The 26,903-nt window shown below is 45.6% G+C and overlaps 1 protein-coding gene across 3 annotated transcripts in view; it reads left to right on the top strand.

Moving 5' to 3' along the window:
• Slc14a2 (solute carrier family 14 (urea transporter), member 2) overlaps positions 1-26,903 on the top strand; it is a 450,807-nt gene that overhangs the window by 361,550 nt on the left and 62,354 nt on the right. For all 3 annotated transcript variants that reach the window (NM_207651.3, XM_006526488.1, NM_030683.3), the window contains exon 4: positions 26,296-26,483. In NM_207651.3, the coding sequence (NP_997534.2) occupies positions 26,307-26,483 (177 nt within the window). In that variant the 5' untranslated portion in view covers positions 26,296-26,306. The remainder of the gene's footprint in view (positions 1-26,295; positions 26,484-26,903) is intronic.

Genomic DNA, 26,903 nt, shown 5'->3' with positions numbered 1-26,903 from the left:
GATCTGTCAGAGGAATGCAAGACACTCTGCTCTAATGAGAGCTAGCTTAGTTCAAAGATAGTTCAAGTCCAGCATAGTTGGACTGGGGCCTCGGCATCCCATATGTGAGCTATGGATGCTCAACGTCTGTGGTCTTCTATGCACTTCTGTGGGTGGTATTCCTCATATGAGTGGTCACTGAGCAAGTGGGTAACTACACAAAGCTATTCCTTAGAGCTTCAGTGACTAAATTTTCTCTCCACCCTGCTGACATCCAAATGGACCCTTGGAATCTATGTTATCATAGGACCAAAAAACATGTGTGTGTGTGTGTGTGTGTGTGTGTGTCTCCTCCACTAGATACAGATATAGACAGAGATATAGATAGATAGATAGATAGATAGATAGATAGATAGATAGATAGATAGATAGAGAAAATCAGGGTTGCTATATGTTCCAAACTGCCTGAAACTCAAAATCCTCCTCCCTCAAACTCCCAAGTGCTGGAATTACAGTTGATTAACACCCTTTTTGGTCTCATAAATCTCTCTTTTTTTCCCCCTCTCTTTCTTTTTTAAGTTGAAGCATAGAAAGTTCTACAGTCTAGCTTCAAACTCTACACTTTTACCACTACAATAAACTAGCTTTCCATTTAACCATTAACTAAACTGAAACACTCAGACGCTGAATGAATTAATTAGTTATTACCCAAGAAATAGAACCCAAGTACCCTCCACCGGGGCTTTTGCTATGACCAAAAGCAGTTTAAGAAGAGAAGGATTTCTTTGGGCTTGTGGTTTAACAAAATGCCAGCTATCCTGGCAAGAAAAGCACAGCAGAGTTCACGGCATTGAGAGCAGCTAGGACTCCTCACATCTGGGAACATCACAAAGCTGCACATGGGGTGAGCTGATGCACTTCTGTAGCTATCTATTCAATCCAGGGCTCCAGTGCCTGGAAGGATGCACCCACATTCAGGATGGTCTTCTCTCTGTAACTCAACTCCCTGTAAATGCATTCACCCATGCACCCAGACTTCTGATTCCAAATCCATTCAGGTTGACAATGAAGGTTAACCATTATACTGCCCTCCCAACCTCCCTTCTGTCCACACACGCTGAAGCCTTACACATCCTTATACAGTAACAGCTGACCATGTCAGCTGCTCCCGGCTTATCTGTTAAGGAGTTAGCACACGAACATGCAGAATCCATGAATCCATTAGGAAGAAACAACGCAGAAATGAATCTTGGAATGCACAGTACTCAGGCTTCTTAGAGCCTTTCCTGCTGAAAGGTATAGAGGCCATCCAAAAGAAGAATGGTACCTATGATAGACTAGAGGGAGATACCTGCCCATAGGGACCATCACTCTCTGCACATAAGACCCATCCTGACCCTCCATTGAACTTCAGCCCAGTCATCTTGCCATTGTAGCATAAGGCTAAATTAATTAATGTGGGGGAGCCATGTGGACATGTCTGCCTTGCCAAGTGCTCTCCATAAATTTGGAATACTATTAGAAGCAGTGAAACTTGGCTCGGCCACGTAGAACAGCATTTGTCTTGCCCCCAGGACTCCTGAGCTGGATCTGGGTTAATGGAGGCATGAGCAGGATCTTCATTCAACACACTGAAGGTCTACTTTGAACCCTTGATAGGGAGCAGAGAGAGGTCAGAACTTAAAGGGAAAGGACAACAGCCAGAATGAGAGTTTCCAAGGAGTTATTGACCCCAAAAGGAATTGTCCAGGAGTTGAACAAGAGAATGAGTTGGATAGCTTATAAAGTGAGAGCTGGATATGGGTTGTTTGGTTCTGGTTCCTCTGTGAAGTAAGAGTGAATCCCCATCAAATGCGCATGTTTGCATATACTCCAGCACACAGAAACCTCTCCATCCCCAAACAGACGCCTCCTGCTGCTTCATCTTCCACAAGCTTCCCCAAACAAGAGTAACAAGAAATGATGGGACTAGATGAACCCAGAAGAACTGGTCAGTCAGGGATCCTGTCCCAGTTGCTATGTAATCAAGGTTCAACCCAAAACACAGAACCAGTAGAAAAGCTCTGTATTAGGAGGTCTCCTGGAAGAACTGGGCTTGTGCAGTGGGGGGCTGGCTAGGCAAGTCTGGAGTCCACTAGAAACTCACCAGGGAGGGTAGCTGCACATCTGGGCACAGGCTGAGTTGCTGTCCACAAGCAGATTTCTCTCTTCTCGGGAAGATTTCAGTGCTGTCCTCACTTTCCAATGATCCAGTCAGGTCTGTCTTACATCACCATGAGTAATTTCCTTTTCTTCAAGCTAGCTAATCATGGACCTTACACAAGCAAGATACTTCCCCACCGAAACATGAGAGTTAGTAGTTGATCACACAACAGGGTACTGGGGGGAATTACATCCCACCAATATTACACATAAAGTTGACACCAGAAGTTTTATTATCACCTAGCTAGCACCAGTCCAGGAACTGGGACATTGCTGATCCTCCCATGAATTCTCAGTGTCCCCTATAGAATGACCCTAGTGTTCTCTGTATGCCGTCCCTATACAAACCTCAAATAGCTCTCTAGGAAAAGTTGAAAGCATGTCGCCTTACCATTAATTAGCACTTTTCAGCTGACCAGTAGGCAAAGCCTCCACTTTGGCTTTTCACCTCCAAATTCACAAGGCCAAGCTACCGATCCGATGAGTGACATCTGTGCCAAGACCACTCCACGGGCTGCCCACCCACTTCCAAATAAACCACGTGCTCTTCTGAGCAGCCTGCAGCCACGTTCTTCCTGAGCCCACATGTACCCCTTCGCCAAATTCCCAAATCACAACTGCCTTGTGCTTTTAGGGTTTTAGAAACTGGCCATACAGGCTCAGAACTCAGCACCAAGGTTGTATATTACTCTGAACTTCACTCCTACCCCTTCCTCCCACTGAGAACAGGCTCAGGACCCCCTGCCCAGCCTCTGTGTGGGACAACTTGCCTGCTGTGCACAGCCTTCTAACAGATGAGCGCCACTCCTTAGCCCTTCGTACCAGTCCCCTCCTTATATCCATCGGGATTGCAGGAGTTCCATGGATTCCAGAAGAGATCGAGGACAGAACGTTTGTGGAGAATTTATCCCATCATCCCTTTCCTTCCCAGCTCTTCTAACTCCCCCTTGCTTCTTCCTCCCATAGTGCAGTTTGAAATGTATTGAAGAGAATGCTTTTGTCTTCCCCTTTCCTTTGCCTGTCAAATCAAGGAGTGGTTTCAGCAGTAATCGTGTCGTGGTAATTTATGATATACAAGTTATGTCTGTGGGAGCAAAGAAGGTTCAGGCTGGCTAAGATAGGAGGCAGGCCAGGGCAGCAGTTGATACCCTGAGGAGGATAAAGTGTCTGAGTCACCCTGAAGCCATGAGAGCCTCTGCAAGTGTCAGCAGCGGAGGGTCTGACCCAGGTGTGCCTTAGAAATGAACACTTTCTAAACGCAGCAAGATCATGAGACGGGGGGGGGGGCAGACATTGGGTTGTTTCAGGGCCATGTCTGCAGAGCTCCAAGGGACAGAGCTAGCAAAAGGCCCAGAAGTTTAGGACAAGTGTTCAGATGGTTTTAATGGATGGCAGTCACGGTCTTGCCTGTTTGTTCAGCAAATATTATTTGATCATGACACTTGATGTAGGCCCCTAATGATGAGTGAGACACGGTGCCTTCTTCTTGCCAGTAACATGTGATAGGGTGTCAGGCAGTAGTGAACACACTAAAGGAGTAGATGGTAGAAAGATTTGGGAACTGGGGAGGAAAAGATAGGGATGTAATGTGGTAGAGGAGGGCAAGCGACAGCCTTTCTAAGGAGATGCCACGGGACTAACCATGGGAGTGCTATTCTAAGCAGAGGAAACAATAGTTATAAAGGGATCATCTCAGAGAAAGAGACAGGAGGTAGACGATCAGAGAATTAGCAAGACACAGGCAATAAAATCTGGTAACTCAAGTTTCCAATCTACACCATGCTGTTAGCTAAGTAGATAGGAAATTCCTAGAGGGATTTTAAACTAGGGACAGATTTGAGCTACAGATCCAAAGGACCAGGTTTCTTGCTGTGTGGACATCAGAGGGAAGACAGGTTCCTGGAGAATGAAAAGAACTGGTCTAAAGACCACTCCTTCATCTGGGAGAAAGGGACAGTGTCTGAAGCAACTCGGCCTCGAAGGTGATAAGAAAGATGATGACATCATTGGAGATCAGGATGGTAGAAGATGCTGTTGCGTTTGGGTGTGGCAAGTGATGGTAGAAAGAAGCTCAAGCAGCCAAGGAGTGGAGGATCTCTTCCTGAGACCAGCGAGTCTGGATGCAAGCCAATCCAGATACCCTGGTCAGATATGTGGCCTACACCATGACTACGTGGAACTCTCTGAATGGGTCACCTACACACATATATCTCATGCTCACTTATTCCCTGTGGTCTGCTACTGAGACCCAGAGCATCATTCACAAGTCTTGTGATCAAAACTGCATCGGGGCTGGGTACCACAGCACATGCCTATAATCCAGCACTCAGAAGACTGGGGTGAGAAGAAGGTTTGAGTTTGAGGCCAGTGAGACTTTGTGTCTTATGTTTTTGGTTGTGAGCCTAGCCTTTAATGGCTTAGCCATCTCTCTAGCACAAGATTTTGTACCTTAAAGGGGGAAGGATCAAAAGAAAAATAAAGTGAACATGGCCAGCAGAGTCTGTATTTGCCAATATGGATTATCTATATCTCTTTACTCACCCATCTGAATGGGCTGCACCATAGGCCCTGATTTCCTATTTGAAATGGTCTCTTTAGAGTTAGTGAGAAAGACTTTTGACCCACGCTAACTTAACTCAGAGACTCTAACCCTTAATGCCATATGTAGGGACTACCCATACACACACACACACACACACACACACACACACACACACACAACTCTCTTAGGTAGCCTATGTCATCAAGCCTACATATGTCTTGTGAGGGATCCTAGACATTTTGCTTTTGTTGGTCTCTTACTCCATAAAAAAAATTAAAAATTGTATTTTATGACTTCCTTGATATCAAGACAAATATAACATGAGTTAGATTCTGTGCAGTTTTCTTCTGGTTTTAAAAAGAAAGTAAAACATTTTCATGGGCCCCTAGAAGTGCTATGGGTTCCAGATAGAGCACTAGCTACATTTGAGGGCTCAGTAGGGCCTATATAAGTAAAAGAAAGGGGATGGGTCTGGATTAGCCATATGCACAGAGGCCTGAGATGTTGTCCTGACTTTCCAGTCATTTGTTCTGAGACCTCTACACAACCTCCACCCCAAGCCACTGAGTCTCAATCCTCTACAGAGCAACAAGAGTTGGCACCCCCCGCTCTTAGCAGGCACTCTCTAGGATCCCCCTAAAACACATAGACCCCCCCCCCCACCTCGCTTCATTTTTCAACTTCCCCTCCAAGGGAAGGCTTTTCCCCAGTTATCGAATTAAACTTTTTTTCCTCTCTTGGATCCTCTCCCCTCATCAAATCACGGGATGGTGTGCACAGCCACTGGCTTCCAACCAGCAGCCATAAAGCCATAATGAGCGGGGGGAGATACCGACGTGAAAATGACAGAGAGTCATAAACATTCGAATAAATATATAAATATAAACAAGTCTATAAATGAAACCCTGGAGGTACTTTCAACACATAATGTAGCATTTATATCTCTTACTTGGCACCATGGATCTTTCAAAGGAAATTCATTTAATTCTATTGCTCACGCCCTAACCCATCCAGGAAGAATTACTAATAACCGGCGCTATTACTGCCTCTCCCAGTTGAGGGCTCATTTCAGAAGCTTGCTCTTGAATTCATAAGCGTGCTGGCAATGAAGCAGGCAGCACAGTGGATACGCCTGTGGGACCTTTGGGTTCAGTCACATGTCTAACACAGGCCTTACCCAGCTTCTCTGAACATCGTAGCGGTGCTTTATTTTCCTCTAGAAGCAGAAAGAAACTGGGCACGGCTGAGGAACATGGCAGATAATCCTCAGTTTGATGAACTAAGGGATGTGTTTCCGTAGACCGCGGGATAGCCCCCCCTTGGTACAGTGAGGGAAACAGGCAAGCAGCTCTGGCTCGAGCAGCAACTCACATCCTGTGTGGAGATTCCAAAGGACTTTCTCATCGAATCCCCAAGGCGTTTCATGAGGTAGACACGTGGATAGGTATGGCATTTGTGAGGAGCAACAAGAAGTGGAAGTGTGAGGCACCTGTTGAAAACTCAAGGAGAACTAGATGTAATTTAAAGATGCTAAAATGCAAATTTTTACATATATTTCTCCCGCATATAATTTTCTTTCTCTCTGTCTGTCTGTCTGTCTCTCTTCCAACCCTTCTCCCTTTGTTCACTCCCTGTCATGGTCATCTTACTTACTACTTAATGTTGCATGTCTGGAGCACAGATATACTTCCCATCCCCTCACAGGCTCCCAGGGCTCCACTCTATAGTAGTGCATTTGCAAAGAGGCCACTGTCTACCAGGCTACCAGGATGTGAGTTGCTGCTGTCACCATGTATATGCTTGACCTACGAAGTGGCACTATTTAGAGGTGTGGCCTTGATGGAGTAGGTATGTCATTGTGGGCTGGATTTTAACACCCTAGTCCTAGCTGCCTGGAAGCCAGTATTCTGCTAGCAGCCTTTAGATAAAGATGTGGAACTCTCAGCTCAGCTTGTAACAAACCTGTCTGGGTGCTGCCATGCTCCCACCTTGATGATAATGAATTGAACCTGTAAGATAGCCTCAATTAGATGTTGCCCTTATAAAGTTGCCTTGGTCATGGTATCTGTTCACAGCGATAAAACCCTAACTAAGACACCCCATATGGATGCTCCATAGTCATCTGGTAACAGAAGATATAAGCTGTGCCTTCCTTCCACTTCTATCTCGTGGTATACAATACACAACAAGACCCAAGGATGCACAGAGAGCAAACACTGGGCTAAGATGCTACAGGGTACATGTGTCCTATCTTACCTCTTTCTGATGCCTGTGCTCACTTTTGCATGGAGGGAGAGAGGCCATCGACTGGTCTGGATCCTGAGGACCAGAATCAGAGGACTAACAGAGAAGTAGGAATAGCAGATGAAACAGAAGAGGGTTCAGTGACTCGTGTTCTACATAAATTCAAGATTTTCTGAATAATTGGAAATTCTGACTACTTTTCAGTTGATGGTGACTTGCACATAAGGCCATGTGCAATCACACTGGCTGCGTGCTGGAAAAAACCTGACCTCAGATCAATTGTCTTACCAGTTTCACGTGGCAAACAGGGCTCTGCAATCCTCCCAGGATTATGAGGTTGACATAGGAGGAAAGTGTCTTATTATCAGTCAACTGTGAGTCGCCAGAGCCTTCTCTCAGGGGGACGTACTGAAAGTCCCTGTGCCAAAGCCAGACCGTATCCTGACAGCCTGTACCATCACGCTGATCCAGCCACTGCTGATCACCTCTTTGGCAAGTCACTTTAACACCTCTGAACTTTAGTTCCACCTGCCACACGGAGGAACTGTGGGTAAAAAGCTCACAGGATCTAGAAGGAGCATTTATAGCGAAGCATCTGATGTCTAGCTGAAAATCTCTGCCCAGGACTCAGACCTATCAGACATCTTTCCGGGTCTCTTACCACCAATCTCCAAGAAGCTGGCCGGGGACCTGGCCTAGGTTGTCTAAAAAGGACAGTGCATACGCTGTGCCATAGTACTTCCCTGTCAGCACACAGTAGGAGAGCAAGGGACCTGTCAGCACACAGTAGGAAAGCAAGTGACCTGTCAGCAACACAGTAGGAGAGCAAGGGATTGGACCAGTTTGCCACTCCAATGCCTGGGAACTGTATTTTCCATGTCTGTGTGTATCCACTTCAACGTCATTGTCCTGATTCTGACGGGTATTTTTCCCTCTGTCTGTCTAACAACTTAGCGTTCTCCATAAGTGACCTAGAAGGTAACCCCTGTATTCCCAAACAGACTTGCTATACAAGTGCCACTTGGGAGTAGCCTGCCTAACCAGGGTCTTTTCTCAAACCAATGGACCAGATTGGCCCATCAGTGGGCACTGAGGTGAGGTCTATCTAGCCGTGGACAACAGAATGGGGGTGACCCTGAACCTGTAAGGTTTTGCTGTGATTAATACTTCCTTGAGCAGGATAAGGAACATTTTCACTAGCTTTATGCAAGAAGCTTTGGCAGGACTGACCAAAAGAGCTGAGCAGTCAGAGCCTTTGATGCCAGCCATTACTTTAGCTCTCATGACCTAAAGGTATATACAGCTCTTCGAAATATCCAGGTGTCTCCTCCTCCTCCTCTTCCTCCTCCTCCTCCTCTTCCTCCTCCTCTTCCTTCTCTTCCTCCTTCCCTTCCTCTCCTCCTCTTCCTCTTCCTCCTTCTCCTCTTCTTCCTCCTCTTCCTCTTCCTTCTCCTCCTTCTCCTCTTCTTCCTCCTCTTCTTCCTCTTCCTCTTCTTCCTCCTCCCCCTCCCCCTCCTCCTCCTCTTCTTCTTCTTCTCCTTCTCCTTCTCCTTCTTCTTTGAACCCAGGGCCTGCTTTGGGTATTCCGGTTCACCACTCCAAGTCAAAAGGATCAAAAAGTCCACCAGAGCTTCAGCTCTAAGTGTGAGCCAAGCAAACTTATTGCATGAAATACCAAAGGCCTTGTGACACTCAGAGGTCACAAATGCTAAATGGGGCACTGTGGACAGTGCTCGACACAGAGCCAGGAGCACAGAGGGTTGGCTGGTGCCAGTCTTTAACAAAAATGTGATCTTAAGTGGGAACGGTGAGCAGAGTGAGCCCTGGGCGTGGAGCATTATGTGGGTACTATATGTCATCAAGAAGGTGGAGAAAGAGGAAAGAGAATTAGAGGCAGGACGAGGTGTCAGGAGCAAAGACTCTAGAGAACTGAAGACTCCTTTGTCTACCATATGGGCTCATCCATGGGCCCCTGCCTTACCCTGACCATTAGGCTAGAGTAGAGTCAGTGGTGAAAACTACGGTTGCCCTCATTCACCCAACGTTCACCCCACATCTGCCAATTCCCTCTCCCTGAGACACTTGAAACAGGGAACCAGGAGGTACATGATCAAAAGATAGAAGAAATTCACTCAGGTTTTCCAAAGAGCTCTCTCTCCCTTTGCAATGCATTCCAGTCCCTGTGTGCCTCACTGCAGCAAGACTTTTTCCTCACCATGAAGCTCTCCCTTTACTTCCCAGAGCAGAACTTTGTTGACACTCCCTGCTGAGAGCCTTGAGCATTTTGAGTGAACTCATTCAAATTCCCATCAGCTTAGTCAATTGGTGTGGTATTAAACCCCCATCAGCACCGCCAGCCAAGTCCATTAGACACCTGGTCTTCCGAGGTAGATAACTTGTTATCCGCCCCCACCCGAAAACAAAATACGAAATCAAGATAAAAATAACTCTTCAATTTAGTTAGCAAGTGACTGATAAATTCTATCTGAAAAGTACATTTTGTCAAACAGCTTTGATTCCTTTCTGTGCTGAATCCAGTGAAACAGTCAGCTGCGGGAGAGGCGGCACTGAGAGGCAGTGGCCAGGCGGGGCAGCACTGAGCAGTTGCAAGTGCTTGCAGGGAAGTGAGGTCAGACCGGATGCTGCTGCACTCTCTGACCTCAACCCTCAGAAAACAAAGGCTGGGGTGGACGAGGCAGGGATCATGAGTTCAAAGCCAATCTGGCCTACAAAATGAGGCCCTGCCTACAATGAAAATAATTGTCAGCATGCCCACTGCTTAATCATCCTTAGTAACAGTAGAAACTCGAATCTTGTGAGATGCACAACAGGTAGCCTCCAATCATAGCTGTTTTGCACATGGAAGAACATTTTAGGGAATTCATGTTCCCGGGATCCTAACGCTGGCCCAGAGCACTGCCAGGGCGTCATGTCATAGGCGGTTACATTAAACTATCATGAGCTTGATGTGTTCTTTAAAGGATGCATCCTCTTTTAAAGGGGATGGAGGACCAGTGAGATAGCTCAGCAAGGGAAAATGACTACACCAAGGCTGACCACTGAGTTCAGTCCCTGGGACCCACATGGTCAGAGAAGTGACTCCAGAAAGCTGTCCTCTGACCCACACATGAGGGCTGTGGACAGGTGCTAGGGCATATACTCACACTCAAACACAGAGAGATGATAGATAGATAGATAGATGGATAGATAGATAGATAGATAGATAGATAGATAGATAGATAGATAGATAAATTGATAGATGATAGGCAGATGTTAAATAGATGATAAATGGATAGAAGTTAGATAGATGATAAATGAATAGATAGAACATAAATAGAGATAGATAGATAGATAGATAGATAGATAGATAGATAGATAGATAGATAGAGTAGTTAAAATGTTTTAATTCAAAAGAGAATATACGCCAGAAAGAGTTCTGTGAGCCCAACACAGTGAAACACTGGTGGTATAACTTCATATATCAGGCAACTATCTGGAGAGGATTAGTAACAGGCAGATGTGATTTTGATTGGCATTTGAAAAGCCATATCGCTTAGAGAAGCAGAAAATAGTCACTCTATTTATGTGGGATTAAGTGGCCCACTCTTGTACAGTACCACTGGTTAGATTTCTCTACTGGCCCCAGACATTTCTAAAACAGGAATAAGCCGGTTATTTATTACCAGTCACTGGCCACCTACAATTCACTTTTCCAATTTTCTTCTGTTGCCTACACTATGACACTCTGTCAGTCCCTATGGTTTATTGACTGAGTTCTGGTGTCTAGTAAAAACAGATTGCTTCAACAGTGACTTGTGCAGAGGGGCATTTCTTGCTGGGTTCTGCATGCTGAGACTGATGTGTGATCCAACTGCTCCTAACATCAGAAGAAAATTTGCCATCTTATACTGCAGGTCACCGTAACCTGCCCTCTCCACAACATACTTTTGTATGGCACATGACATTTAACTATTTTCACTGTGCTAAGTAAATATCTGACAATAAATATACAGATTAAATATTCCAAATCATTTTCCAGCCAAAATACTCTAAATCATTAAGTCTGTCTCCTTAGAGTCCACAGAAAAGGTACTGCATTGAAGCAATCTATAGAAATGCACCTGGTACATCAATAACCAAGGAGCCCATATCTCTTTGTCTTATATCAAAGGAACCATGTTGGGGAAAGTCCTAGGTCCAAGACCAATAACTCTACTTAAGTCTGTGGTCTACAAACTCTTTGCTCCGTAATTCTACCAGAAAAACAGTATTAGATCCATAATTTTCACTCTAGCTTTACTTCATAAGCTGCCTCATGGTGAGCTCATTAGCAAAACTGCGTACACAACCCCACAAATGTCTTCAGTTTTTTGGGCTTACATTTGTCTTTTTAAAACATTGCAGATTACCCACTTTAGGGAAATCCTTCTGTACCATGATATTCCCACCCTTCCCCAGAATGGTCATCATACCATATAAATATAAGGCTATTAACCAACACAAAGTATTGATCCAGGCAGTCTGGTCCAGCCCCAGAGAAAGCATAAGCTCAAACCATCCTCTTAATTTTACAATACTCATCTTGACACACATGTGACAGATGGCTATCTCAGAGATGCTCCAAGCCAGGACACCTTACATGAAATGCTAGTAAAACTTGATCTATTTCTTAATCTTGACATAAAAATAATGCTGAATAAGCTGCTAGTTTCTACCCATACCCCATCAGTCTGACTTATATACCTCTTGGGATGAACTCTCTGACTCTGGGTTTATAACCCCACTGTGAGAAAAGCAGAGAGTACCACTGAGGCCAACCAGAAAGCGCACTCTGCTCAGGAGGTTTGACATCCTGGGGCTCTGGGGACGCATTCAAGGGTCTGAAAAGAAAAATTATATGAACTGACATGTATTTTCTCAAAATTCCTCCAGATGTCCTAAGACTGGATGATGGAGAACACACAGAGAGCAGAAGTTTCAACAGCAGAAATGACCATTGTCTGAGTTAAGGTTGCAGCGTTTAGACTGGAGAGAAGCAGGCAGATCCACAAGATTAGTACAGTTGCTCATTAATTAAACTTTCCCAAGGTCACCCAGCTAATAGCTAATAGGCAGCAGTGCTAAATATAGATCCCATGTCTCCTCACTCCGCAGGCAGTGATTTTTCTTCTGGTTTTCTGTGTCAAAGAACACCTGGTCCCTCTGGTTTGGCATCCCCCAGGGAGGTAGGTGATCAAGAAGTGCAGAGGACAGCAGCTTGTGGTCTCCTGCAGGGTGATGAAGGACAGCTTCAGAAAGGAAATGGCATGGCCTTTCCAGATTCATCTATCTTTACAGGATCCATCTGGGGGCTCCATGACAATCCACCTTCTCAGCATTGAGATAACTTGCTTCCCAGTGACAACAAATGGAGATTCAAGTTGGGTTTTTATTATTATTGCAAGACTGGGTCTTAATAAAAACCATAGCCTGTTCAGCTGGATATGAGGAAACGCCAAGTGTGGAGAAAGGCCCCTCTGTCGTTCCCACTCGGAAACTCTCATCTGTCCGTCTGCAATGTTTGAAATCTATATTCTCTTATCCTAAAAAGTGTTGTCCCACCCCCTCCGGATGCCTTTCTAATTATCCCTTCCTTCCATTCATTTCACAAAGCACCTTCCAGTTCCTTTCTTGGAGCCTCTCAGTCTGGATTCAACATAGAAAACCAGAAGCCACTGTAGATATTATAAGCAGAAATGGATTCTGGGTATTTAAGGGCTTAGCAAATTTGAAATGGATTTTGGGAAGCCATCAATGATTTCCTTCACTTAAGTTCCAGCCCATGGGAAAATCAGGATCTCTTCCTCTCAACCCCCCAGAGCCAGTGACTGTGTGTGAGATGCAGGGAAATGTCATGTGTCCATGACTTCAATGTCACAAGAAAGGAGACAGAAGCGGAAGAAGCCTTGGCTGACACTCTCTAAGCTTTGCCTAAGGGTCCAGAGTCAGGGCTGGAGAGACACTGAGCCCTTAAAGCGCGGGCTTCGGAGAGGACCCAGAATTTGGTGCCCCACACACTCATCAGTGGGCACCGATGCCTGTGAGTGATCTCGTCTGACCTCTGAGGTCACACAAACACACACATATACATGCATACACATAGACACACGTGCACACACACACACTAAAGTAAATCATTACACACCTATATTGACAAAACCTGACTTTTTCTTACAAGCTATCTAATGAACTTTACAGACCCAATCCCAGAGTATTACAATATATCCTAAAAAGAGGGCTGAATAAGCCCGAGTCTTTCTACCACAGGAACTTTCTATCTAATACATTTTATGTCATGCCTATGTATCTAGCTACCAGTACAGAAAATTCAAGGCCAGATGGGCTACACTGTCTCAAAATAAAATTACTTTAAAACAGTATGACATGGTCCTCTCTCTAGAAAACTATCCCTATCTGTCTACTTCTCATGCTCCTTGGACTATGAACAGAGGGATGTCTGCAAAACAAAAACAAAAACAAAAACAAAAACAAAAACAAAAACACTCCCCAGTGTTCATGGTGGCCAATTCTGAATTCAGAAGACAGCAATGAGTTTCATTCTCTTTGTGTCCTCTGAGGTGGGACAGGAGAATGAGAAAGTCACTCCTTGGTGGGTTTAGCTGTCACCTTTCAGTTTATATCTCCTAGAATGTCTATGTCTTAAACCCTCAAGTGTCAGCAGAGATGTCATAGATGAGCCATCTGTGGTGTGTGCAATGCTTTGTATGCAGCTGGTCTGTCTAAACCCAAAGATGGTGGGTTTCCATCCAGTTGGATTGCAGGACTCTGCCATTTCTGAGATTCTCCATCCTTATTCCTGTCTGGAGGTGGAGCACTCTTAGAGGAAAGTGATTGATCATTGGGTTCTCCCCTCCAAACTCCCGGTGGAATTTCCACTCTCCTTAGTTCAGAGCCAACCACCGCAGCCTTGATTGTGAAGGAATTAAGAACATTACCAAAATGGCAGTAGAGTCAACCCATAGGAGGAAACACCCTGGGTGCCCATCAGGACTGAAAAAGATAGGAAAATAGGACACAATATCCTTTAATATCCAGTCAAATGATCTCTTAGAAGTTAATCTTAGGGTAAGGATATTAAACACCTTTTGACAGACTACCTCTTCTGTTTTTCACCCGTCCATACTTTTTACAGTTTTGCATTGTGATGGCTGATCTTGCCAGGTTGATTGTACTGAGAAGCATCTAGGAGAGGAATGAAGCACACCTCTGATGTGTCTGTGGACCACCAGATCTTGAGGACTCTAACCTAAAGAATGGCATTACCCACTGATGGGTTCACACTCTGAGAGTCTATCGGGAGGCTATGGAGCTGTGGGCAGTGGGGGCAGTGGGGTCTGGTTGGAAGACATAAATTGCAAGAGGCTAGTCCTTAGGAGCCGCAAGTTCCCTGGCCCTTCTCACTCTGTTCTGCCTTCCATGGTGCGAGGTCAACTTCCCCTTTCCTGTCACGATGCACTGAAACCTTGGAAAGTGTGAGCGAAATACACCCTTCCTGCTTCCCATCGTCCCTGCCATGTGTCTTGTCTCTACAACACAAAGACTGATGGCATGTTCATTCAGAATTGTGAGTGTGACAATCTTTTGTTTCACAGATGTAGGCTACACATTGCAGAATATTTAGCCTCCCTGTGTTGGGGCAAATAGATACTGGTGATTATCTCTTGAAATGCCTGTCTACCTTCATCTCCTACCCTCCTCCGTCTACCTGTGGGAAAAATTGCAGCAAAGGTGATTCTTCTTGCTCATTTTCTAATTCCTTCTGATTGGCTCATTTAATAGGTGTTCAGCAAACACTTTTGACTGACTAGTATCCAAATCAGGATTTATTATGGAGAAATCGGTGCTTTAAAAAGATTAGCCTTCCTAAATATTTATTCTAGCAAATCCTCTCATTAAATCTCTGTAGTTGGAGTCTTTAGAGCTGGTGAACAACCCCAGGAAAAGATGAGATGAGGGTGGTAGACACTTGGTCTTCCACATACTTCCTTATGAGGCAGTTTTCAACATCCCTGCTTGGCAAACCAAGGGGGACCTGAGCCCTCCTCCCCTAGTAAGTGAAGGAGCTGACTTTGGCTGTACTCCTGGTTCCATGCTCTTTTTCTTCCACTGCTATGACTTTCCCAGTGGGTTTGCTCATCAGAGTTCACCCTGCTTTTAGAAAACGTTGTGTTCAAATATTTTTAGCACTCAATTTATTTTCAATGATGTCTAGATTACCTCCACCTTTTCATAGCCATTGATACTTTAAATCTTGACAGTTTATCAGTCTTGTCTGAGAGGCTAGATGACAAACACATTGGTAAAGTCCTTTAGAGACCTCCAGAATGGAAACAACCCTTAAGTCATAACTACTACAACCCAACCCTAATCAGCTTCTTCAAAAAGCTGAAGGAAGCCCGCTTTGGAAACCTGGTTGAGGCATAAAGAAGGAGGGACTAGATAAAACTGAAACTCTTCTGTCCTCAGTGTCATTCCTAGTCTTTGATTTCCCCTTTGGGTAAGCTGGTCTTGGTGTGTCTATTTTGGCATTGAGCTGGTTTTCCCAGGAGCCACAGGGCAGTGGGAGCAAAGACTGACTGTTGCTCTGGTCAACACATTTGGTAGATAAAGAGTCAGAAGAGAAGAGGCGACTGCTTGTCAACTTGAAGTGTCATCTTGAAGGCTGCTGCCCCTTAGAGCAGTAAGCAGAGCCTGGCGACAGTCCTCCATGCTCCTATGCAATCCTCCTTAGTCCAGCTCCCTTCCTTCCCAGGATACCCTCCAGCAACACTCCCAATTCTCAGAAGCACCTCTCCACTGTCTTTTCTCTCCTGTCTTTTTTTTAAATTCTTGTCTCTTTGTTCTTCTTTCCTTCCTTATTGACTCTTTCTGTGAGCCTCCCATCGCTCCTTCATGTCAATTCTAACTATACTTCTCTCTGCGGCCATGATGGCCCATTCCTCTCCAGGTAGGCTCGCTCTTGCTCTCTCTCTCTCTCTTCCTCTCTCTCTCTCTCTCTCTCCCCCTCTCTCATATTCCACAAACTCTGTCTGACTACTAATGATCTTAACTAATGTTTCTCTATCCAAGTTTTCAGCGCTCCTCTGAAGTTTATAACAATGCTTCATAAAAATCACTGCACTGGCTAAATGTCTATCAACTTGACACAAACTGGGGTCATCTTAGAAGAAAGCACTTCAATTGAAAAAAAAAAAAAAACACCTTCCTATGATTGCTCTGTAGGCAAAGCCTTGGGCAGGACATTGTCTTGATTAATGACTTATATGGGAGGAGAGCCCAACCCACTGTAGATGGTACACCCTGAGCATGGAGTCCTGGGTTGTATGAGAAAACCAACCGGCTGAGCACAGTAAGCATCACTCCTCCACGGTCTCCGCCTCAGTTCTTTCCTCCAGATTCCAGCCTTGAGTTCCTGCCCTGACTTCCTTCATAATGGACTGTAACTTGTAGGCCAAATAGTCCCTTTCTTCTTCGCCAAGTTGCTTTAGGTCGGTGTTTTATCTCTACACTAGAAACGTCACTAAGACAGTCACCGGTTTTGATTCCCCTCAACTTCGGTCCAAAGGACTGTACATCTGTCTTCCTTGGGGCTAAGAATATCCAGAAACCATATGCCTCCTCTCCCAGATTGCATCTGGTTTGCAGAGCAAAGGGAGGCCCATAAAGGAATATGTGAATTACTGAGGGAGTCCCATTTCCATACGCTACACACTTTTTCTGAGATTGCATGCCACCTGCAGATAGCTAGCGTCCTCGGGAGCCTGCTGTTGATGTGACCCTGAGAAGGCTGTGAGGGAAGCACAATTTAACTTCCATGGGCCATGAGGCATCCTCAAAATGCTGGGGTGTCGCCACCTTGTTTGATCTGGAGACGAGGAATGTAAATAGTCTTTACAGTCAGGAACCATGTTTTAATTGTGTTTTGGGTTTTGTCATTGCTAAATGAAATCTGGTTTTGCTTATTTTCTGAATGACTTGACCACTAAGCATAAATTCTGGAATCTATGACGATTGCTTCCATGCCTCTCCCTTCATCCCACTTCCTGTCGCTTGGGATTCTCTCTGCCTCAGTGACAGCTATCCCAGGTTACACCTCAACACATGTGAGCAGGAGCCGAGGGATCACCTGACCCCTTCACATAGACCTTGTTCCTGTGGCACGGCTGAGGGCCTGTCTTTCTACCCTCCCCGTGAAGCTGATATCCACCTGGGCTAAGCAGGCACAAACAATATTTGCAGCCAGAAGAAAGAAAGACGGTAGTCAAACTCTTCAGACATGATTGCGCATTAGCATTATCTGTGGTGCTCTTAAAACCCACTCCACCCCAGTGCCCTGTGTGGGAAGTCAGGATCTCTGGAGCAGAGGACCTGATCATAGTCTTTTGTTGAAGATGTCACGTTGATCAATATTGAGGATTTCTTCTCTGAGTGCTTGAAGTAAGGAGCAGTCATGTCTAGCTGGTGAACTTCCGTTCTCTTTGATTGGCCAGGAAAAGACATTTGGGAACAGCAGACTGTTAAGTTCCATAAATCTATGGCTCCCTTGTATTGTAGGCTAGCCAGGTGAGGCTACACACTGTTGGTGTCTTTCCCTGGAGGTCTAATTTTCTCTCCCGTGGACTTTTGGGTACCTTCAGATCGTTATCAGAGCCACAAGCTCTCCTACTAGTCACCTACTGTGCTTGCCATCAAGGCAGGCTAAGTGGATGATTCAAGATCATCATTGAAAATGCCACCTGAAGCCAATTTTGAGGAACTGTAGGTTTTGTGGGGAAATCCACTGCCTAGGCGGACTCCTGCCGGTGTCATAGCATGCTGAGACACACTTACAAAGGCAAGAAGGAGGCACAACCACTGGATGCTGGGCTAAGTTAATCAAGCCCTGGGGCTCCTGCTGGTACTTAAGGGAAACCTGAGATTTAACACCAAACCATTGGCTGCTTCCCTTAGCTTACCAAACATGACGAATGTCATTATAAGCACCAGCGTGCTTCCTGCAAGAAAACCTCCAGTATTCAGGTCTTGGGTGTTCTCTCAATGAGAGGGCCCTGGAATGGGACCTGATGAGCATTTCTTACCCAGGGTCAGCTTGCTCTTCTCATGCTTCATAGGCATTGCTTTTAAAATTCAAACATTTATGCAGAAGAAAGGATCAATGGTTTGGGGTGTTTGGTTTTTTGTGTTTGTGTTTTTGGTTTTTTGGGGGGTTTTGGGGTTTTTTTTGGCTGGTTGGTTGGTTTTAAAGTAAAAGTAAAGGTGGTACTGTTTTGTGACAGACTTTTCCAAGGGAAGATGCAACACACACACACACACACACACACACACACACACACACTACAGTCTACTCATCCCAGAGCAAAAAGGAAATCCATGACACACCAAGTAATGATTTTGACGAACTTCAGGGCAGTGAGCCAATGTTTTCCTTGTTAATTGGTGTTACCAGCAAGAGTGTGAGGGAGGACTTACTTACAAGCAGAGATGACTCCCGAGCGACTTCGTCACTGAGAAGCCCACTCCCACACGATGCTCACAAAAGCTGCGCCCTGGAGAACTCAGGCAGCCCAACAGTCTGAGACACCTCTGCTTTCAGCAGCCCAGCCACTCAGAATCGCCTCCCCAGCGGTTGCTTGCTACTCCTTATCCTGCTGGGGAGTGGCCCTCCAACATCCTGCAAGTTCCTGTAAGACCTTTTGATCACCTCCTAAGTCCCTTGGGCCCTCCCCTCGACCCTCCACGGGGCGTTTCAATAGGAAGGAGAACACCAGGCAAGTACTTCAGAATGAACAAAGTCCTTGGGTCAAGTAGAGGAAAACTGAGTCCCTGCCTGAGGAAAGGGTTTTGCGCATGCACAAAGCAAGCTTCTCGATGTAATGAGAAGGAGACAGGTGCTCTTACATGGAATCCAAGGTCACACACTTCAACTACATAAAGTTGGGCTTCAGAAAGCATCAAAAGCCCATAGTCACTGTATGAGAAACATCTTCAGGGAAGGGTCCAGGATCCACAGCAAAGGAGTTGATGATGTCATTATAGAGAGAGCCTGGATTTGAGCATGAGGTCAGTTCAAGTCCTGGGACAACTTTCTATATGACTTGAGCAAGCACTCTCATTTCTCTATACTGTCTCTCTCCAGCTGCCATCACCCCTGCCATGAGAGGAAGCTGTAGTAAGGATGACTTGAGATAACTGCTGTGGGAGATGTAAAATCTGATGCCCGTGAGGATCCAAAAACAGGCCAGGATTTGGACAGTCACAATTTTCAATCTCCAGTGGTTATTTCATCATTCATTCATTCATTCATTCAGTACACTTATTATGTAGACAAAGTTGTGCCGAAAGGAAACTGTGCTCAGTGGCTTCATATCTGTCTATAAGAGATGACATGCAAACAGCAATGGCAAAGAGAAAGCCCCATGGGATGGGCACTGTTTTGTCTATGACTCATGGATGAAATGACCAAACAGAGGCAGAGAAGAAATGGGGACCTTTCCCAAGATGACAACTAGTCTGGCTCTATACAACTTCTAAAGTCAGTAACATTAACTACCCAAAGCCATCTGGGCACAGCTGAGAGTACTGGATCGAGAGAAGGAGAGAGAAAAAAAAGGAAAGGAGAGAGGGAGGGAGGGAGAGAGATTCTTTCAAATATCCCCTAAGCAGCACCCAGACCGGAGGAGATTTGGAAGTTCCTATGAGAAGTCAGAGAGGGAAGTTGGAGGTAATGAGCTAGAACACAGAGCAGAGGTCCGGGTGGTAAAGGGGAGTCTTTCACATCAAAGTAGAGCTGAGCTGGGCCTGGGATGGCATGGCACAGCCCAAAGGAGAACATAACGCTAATACAGGCAGGCACACATGGGGAAAAGCCTGATGGTTTAGTAACTGCCTCTGGCGGGGTACAGTGAGGCATGGGTGTAATACACAGAAAAACCTCTAGGGGTTACCCCACTTTAAAAGTGTCAGCTGAGAAGGGTGTAACTACTCCCTGCAGATGACCTTCCAATCTCATTAGTAACCCAGGAGAAGCATGAAGCAGGGTTTGATGGCTTTCCCCTGGGGTCACAGCCAAAGTTCCCCTGCCACCTACAGCACCCCAGCTCAGGGCCTGCAGGCGAAACCAAAAGATAGGCCATAGACCACCCCTGTCTCTAAGTCCAGACAGTGGGCAGCTGGCCCAGAAAGGCTCTGCTGTGTCTGACCCTGTCCCTCCCAGCCTGAACCTCTGGCTGGTGAGTTAGTCTTTCAGTCCAGATTAGCCTTGGAGGGCTGGAGCTGCCCAGAAAAGCTCAGAGCATCCCTAATAAACACAGAACCAAGCTAATAGAGGTCGAGCTCTCCCTGGCCCAGTTATTAAACTGTTCACTGGCTCTACCTGCCTGGTGATCTACCTGCCTGGTGACCAACCAGATTGGCAGGGTCTAGGGCCTCATCTAGGGAGGCAAAAGCAAGGCTTAGAATCAGTCAGCCCTTAATTTCTCTCTGAGTAGAAATGTTTTATGTGTTAGCATGGTAGACAGAACTTGAAACAGAAAGGGTGAAGGTATTGCAGGGGTATCGGGATGGGAGGAACTGTGTTAGCCTCGGAGATTCAAGGGTTTCCACTAATTGGGCTATTCGCATTAAAATCAAGCAGCCTCCTGGGACCTGTGGAATCTTAGCCAGTAGAAGTGCTCAAGATGAAAGGGGTAGCAGGCACCCCCGACCCTGGATCCTAAGGCTGTAAAATTGTATGGCAATCTTGCCTGCATGGATCCCCAAACCGACCCATTCAACACATATTTTGAATAAGCCACTCATCACTCTTCCTCCTTCAGAGCTTTGGCAACCCCAGAACAGTATAAATGGAGCATATGAGACTCAGCCCACAACTACACTTAAACCTAAGAGACCATGATGGGGAGAGAGGACTGACTGTACACTAACCCTCCAAGGCCAAGCCCAGTCCCACCCAGGTCAGCAGGAATGGTCTGGATGGAAACTAGCCTGTCCCCTTTGGCCACGGGGTATGTTTTTGTAGTTCTGTGCGGAAAGAGCCATCTTTTAAAGGAAAAAAAAGCCAAGAAAAAAAGCCAAGATAAGACTTCACACTCAGAGCGATAGAGAAGGGGTCTCACTCTCTAAATGCCGGAAAAAGAACCAAGGTCTCTCTTCATCTTTAATGGGGACACCCTCCCCATGTGCCACCAGGAATTTCCTGGCACAATTGAGAGATTTTTTTTCTGGAATATGATTTGATCTGGAGTGTGATTCTCTTACTTACCCATGAATTCAAGACCTAACATGGACATTGAACCACTGTGCCTTTAGCTGGGGAAGGACAAGCTAAGTCTTGCCCTGTACCCTCATACTCCCCCCCCCCCGCCCCCGCCAGTGCCTATTACCCGTTGCCCCTTCCCCACCATTCAAACTCAGGTCTTCTTAGACAGGCCTGAGACCTTTCAACTCAAGGCTATGAATCACAGTAGGTACCCAATAAAAAGGGCTCTTGCAAAGAGAATGGAGAAGCCAGTCTGTTTGGGAAGCCTGGCATTATAGAGCGACGTGGGCCTGATCCAAATAGCCTCTCTGTCGGTACTTCTGAGGGAGAAGAAAAGGTATGGGCCAGCCAAGGAGAGAGAGAACACGCCAAACAGATCATTATGTGTTCTTGGAAGCCAGTTTAATGGACTGGCTGAAAGCAGGGCTGGGAACAGACTCTGAAGCCCTCAGTCAGGACGTGGCTGGGGCAGAGATCCACAGTCAGCTCTACCAAACGGCGACTCCTTACGGAAACTTTTGAAAGACTCATTGAAACACAAAAACACAAATATCACGTGTTTTCGCTCAGATGCAGAATCTAGATTTAAATATATCCGTGAAAGTAGGAAGGGGAACTACAAGGGGGGAGGAAGAAAGGCAAAATATCACATTTTCCTTTGTGTGTGTGTGTATAAAATAGGAAGGCAGAAGGTGAACTATTTGAAAGGGAGCTGAGGTAGAGGAGAATATTGGAGTGTGGAAAATACAAGCAAAGTGTCATGATACACATGTATAAAACTGTCATAATGAACCTAATTATTTTGTATGTTTAAAGTGTAAAAGAAAAGAGGGAGGGAAGAAAGGACAGAAGAAGAGAGAAAATGATTCAACTTGAGAGTGCTTGAAGGAAAATTAAAAACACAGACTGCCTACTGTGTGCCAGGAACTAAGTCAGCACTTTTATTGTCCTAGGAATCCTAGGTTGCCCTTTAAAGAGGCAATACGGAGGCCCGCACAGTGTAAGTGGCTAGGGCATGGTCCAAGCATCGAACCTTCTCTTTACAAGGCTATTGTTTGCCACACATCACACCCCTGCCCTCAAGCCAAAATTCCCCGTGTTTTAACAGGATAAACATTCCCATGGCAGAGGAACGCCGTGTTCCCTAGGGGGGATGCAAGCGTGTCGTTCCTGCAGAGGCCATGTGCACTTATGAAATTGAGAGCTGGGTTGAGGGCCTGGAACAAAGCCCGGGGCTCAGAACCAGCTCTGCAGACCTCAGCTAGGTTCCAACGAAGCAATGAGAGAGGGACGGGGGAACTCAAGTTGGGAGCCTGATCTCCTCTTGACCTCGCAGCAAACTTCAGTGCTGTGAGCCTCTGCTTTGAGTAGATACTACGGTTAGAGCAGAGGTTCTCTGGCATTACAGATAGCACTGCAGTCTCGTGCAAACATACTGTTATCTGGTGCTCTGTGGCTTGACTTTCTGGGAGAGCATTGTCTGCACACAGCAGAAACCGGGCAGAGAAGAAAGCACCTTTTGGAGAGTACTTCCCTTATGTAAGCATCAATCAAGATGCATATCATCATTTTTGTATTGGCAGAATTTTCTTCTTTTATTGATGGTATGAAAAATAATCAATACGTATCTTATAGTTGATAGTGTCTTAAAGTCAATAAAGTGTAAGGTTTAAAAAAACTTACATTATTATTCTCAGCAAGGGCATTAGTAGATTTCGTATGTGTCTGTCCAGATGCAGGCTCTTATCTCTGGGCATCTGTCTGCCTTGCTATTGTTTCCCTTGAAATTTTTACTTTTACTAAGGTCCCAAGGATGCTGTATCACCTTTGAGCCACTAGAGGGGGAAAGAACACTTGGGGACAGATAATCTTTGTCCTTGTGCTTTCGCCTCAACTTTTGCTTTCTTCCTAAACCAGGGTGCCTCTCTCTCCATAGCAGTGCATCATCTTCTGGGTGGAAACCCACCTGTGGAGTCAGATCAGGGAGAGGACTCCATTCCAGGCAGACAGTATTGCCTACGCAGGCTGGCTGTTATGTTTGTAGAGCCACATAAAACTCAGATCTAGATGAATGAGCTGATCTTGAGAGCATGAACAGGTACATGAACAGTCGTGGTCAGGTCTCTGCCTGATGCAAATGCAGAGCTGGGGGGGGGGGTATCCACCCTCTTCTTAAGTCATTCAGAGACGTCCAAGAACCACCAGGATTCATGAAGCTTTCTGGGGAACTGCACTCACTTTGGCTGTCATGTGGAATTTTGCTTAAAATTCCTCTCCTCTTCCCCTTCTTCTTTCCTTCCCTCTAGCCCTTCATTCCTTTCCTCTTTTCACTTAGCATTAATTATTGAAAACTTACTATGTGCGGAGAACTGTGCCAGGAGCCAGAGACACTGAAATAAGGAGAACCAATCGCCATCCTTTAGAATCTTGAGCTCTGAGAGATTTATACAAAGTCTCCATAACAGCTATAAGGAAAAATACTGGGCCCCACCAGCATTTATTTTTACGTAAAACTTTACAAATCTTTATGGGTCTCGGGAGTCTCCCATAGCTGAAGAGAGTGGCCACACTCCAAGGTGGGTCTGAGAAGGCTTCTCTGACAAGGTTGAAACAAGCCCCACCAACTAAACAGTAAAGGACAGGCATACCTTCCAAAGCTTGTGTGTTAAAGACGTCAGTTTTGATCTGAAGTTATATGAGGCTTTTTTGAGGGAGGAGGTTAATAAGATTGGTTGGTTAGGTTTTGTTATTTTAGACAGTCTCTGGCTGGCCTGGTCCTGATAATATAACCCAAGCTCAAAGCCACAAGGCTCCTCCTGCCTCAGCCTCCCATGTGCTGGGCTGGCAAGGGTACATACATCACCATGCCTGGCTTTATCACAGGCGTTAAGTATAGGATTGTCTTTGGTGGACTGAAACATTCTTATGAAGCTGCCCTACAGAGAACGGCTTGGAGAATCAAGAGACAAGCAGGCATGTCCAGGTGGTAATGACCAGAGAAGAGGCAGGAGATGATGACAGCAAGCTGACAATGACTGTGAACATGAGAACACTTTTAAGGACAGAATCACTATGTCTGCAGGGTAACAGAGAAGGCAGCAATAAGTCTGACCCTAGATTTTTCTGTGGGATGGGATGGGCTAACACGAGAATTCTTTTGATGAAGGCACCTTTGAAGGGGACTAGGTTTTGCAAATGTCGGGGTTTCACTATACAAGTATAAAAGAGGGAGGGAGGAAGAAGGGAATCAAAGAAGTAAATGACAAGCCATGATATCTAACTTGGTCACAAAGTAAAGGAATGACAGCTGGCTGTAGAGTCAGTGGGTCAGAGGTCTCAAGGGAGTCAAAGATCTGGGTCATGAGGAGCCCTTGGGCAACTGAGTTGAAAGTATAAGAGGTAGGCACCAGAAGAGAGATCTGACTTTTGAGAGTTCATACAGGAATGATTTCACCCATGCCTTGACTGTGGCAGCTGGTGACTGCAAAGATGGAATGAAAAAGAAACCCTGGAGATTGGAAGCCAGAGAGTGAACAGTGGGCATTGAATTTTTATTGGGAGGAAAATGGCTGGTTGGAGCACCTTACAGCTTTAGTGAGGCAGGGACCAGGAAGTCTGTAAGAGCAGTGAGCAGTTAGAGAAAAGGAGATGGATAGTGTGAGCCACAGGGAAGATGGCTACTATGCACGCAAGTAGCCACCAGGAAAGGTGGTCTGGAAGCAACAGCGGAGGGTAAGAATTCCTCTCAGTGGGATCAGGAAAGGAAATAGCCAGGGGAGTGGTGCTGATGCAGGCACAGGCAGGTCATGATCCCCTCCAATAGAAGCCTGTGCAGTCCTTGAGTAGCACCTATAATAGTAGGCATAAGGAATGGCAGCTAGCACGCGTGTTAGGGATCTGCAGTTTATGTCTTAAGGAAGGCTTCCTAGAACTCAGATGGGGCAACACAGAGCAATGAGGGAAAGGCTAAACCATACTGGGAGGTGACTGTGTGTAGGTTCAAAGCCACTCTTAGGAGACAGGAAAGTCAATAAAGATGTACATAAGGCAGAGGATGCCAAAGACGAATTGCTGGAATAATTGGATGGGAGAGAGGGGCATAGTGTTACCAGAGGCATCAAAATGAAACAAGAAACTGAGAGCCTCCAGCAAAGCACATTCCTGGAGCAGGTGACAGACAGCACAAGCCCTGGCCTTAGCCCTGATGGAGAAAGGAGGCCCACGTGGAAGGGGAAGGACACGCATCCTGGTTGTACACAGTTTCTAGTAGAACATGCCAGGGATTTGGACCTCTGTGCCACTCTGAGAAAGGGCAAAAGGAAAGAGACAAGAACAGTCCCAGGGGTTACAGGAAAAAGAGTAGGAATTAGACACCAAGTGAAACAACATGATTTCCCTAGCAACCTAGCAACACAGAAAGTGAGTTTAGTTTCTTTTAGACCCCCCAACCGGTGCTGGATTCTGTTTGCGTTTACCATGGTAAAAATAAGTTTCCAACTGACTGCCACACTGAGATAGCACAATGGACAACATGAGTGGTAGAGAAAAATATATAAATGATTAAAAAGAAAAGAGATTGCCTAGGTGGTCAGGAGAATTTTTACAACATAAAAGGGCTTTACTCTTGGCATGGAAGAATGGGGGTACTTTAAAGGTAACACTGTTGTGGATGGAGGATTGGCCTCAAGATCCTCTGGTAGCACAGCCTATAGGCACATGAAGTCCCACCGGGGTCTGGGGATATATCTCATCTGGTAGAGCATTTCACTAGCATCCTCAAAACACTGGCTCATGCCCCTGTCACCTTAGAACTCAAAGCATAGGAATAGGAAGACTGGGAGTCCAAGGCCATGCTTGGCCAAATTCAAGGCCAGCCTGGGTGACATGAGAACCATTTATGCCACTACTTGTCCCTCCAGGTTAGGTGCCATGCCTCCTCGTGTGTCTAACTTTAACCAAGTCCCACGTGCACACCCTAATTTACCTGTTCTTTCCCATTCTCTCTTACTAGTCACATGACAAATGAGTGACCACCACCCCCTGAAGGAGATGTCTGACAGCAACAGCAGCCCTCTCTTGCCAGAGCCTCTTTCCAGCAGATACAAATTGTATGAGTCAGAGCTAAGCAGCCCTACCTGGCCTTCAAGCTCCCAGGATACACACCCAGCCCTTCCCCTGCTGGAAATGCCGGAAGAAAAGGTGAGCTCTGACCCCACTAGGATGCTTCCTAAGTGGGAGGCAGAGGCCAAGGTGGTGAAAGACCTTTTAAGTGCTGAGACATCTTTATATGTATTTGAGGATCAAATTTTCCATTTCTACAGGAAAAAAAAAAGATGACTTGGGTTTTGACAAAGGAATTATATTAGCTTTGTAGATAAATTTAGGAAATATTGTCATTGTAATAAGACTAAGTTTTCCAACCCATGAACCTAGGATATCGTTCCATTTATTTTGGCCTTTATTTGTATCTCGGTGATGTTTTGTTGTTTTCCATGAGCAACATTTACACATCTTTTGTCAAATTTATCCACAAATATGATCTACTTTTTGATGCTATCATGAATAAAATTGTTTTCTTAATTTTAATTTTATGTTTTTTTTAATGCCAGGGCATAAAAA

Source organism: Mus musculus, chromosome 18 (assembly GCF_000001635.26).
Source record: "Mus musculus strain C57BL/6J chromosome 18, GRCm38.p6 C57BL/6J".
Lineage (NCBI taxonomy): Eukaryota > Metazoa > Chordata > Mammalia > Rodentia > Muridae > Mus > Mus musculus.
Note: the sequence above shows the minus strand (reverse complement) of the source record. Positions and strands in the feature narration are given on the sequence as shown.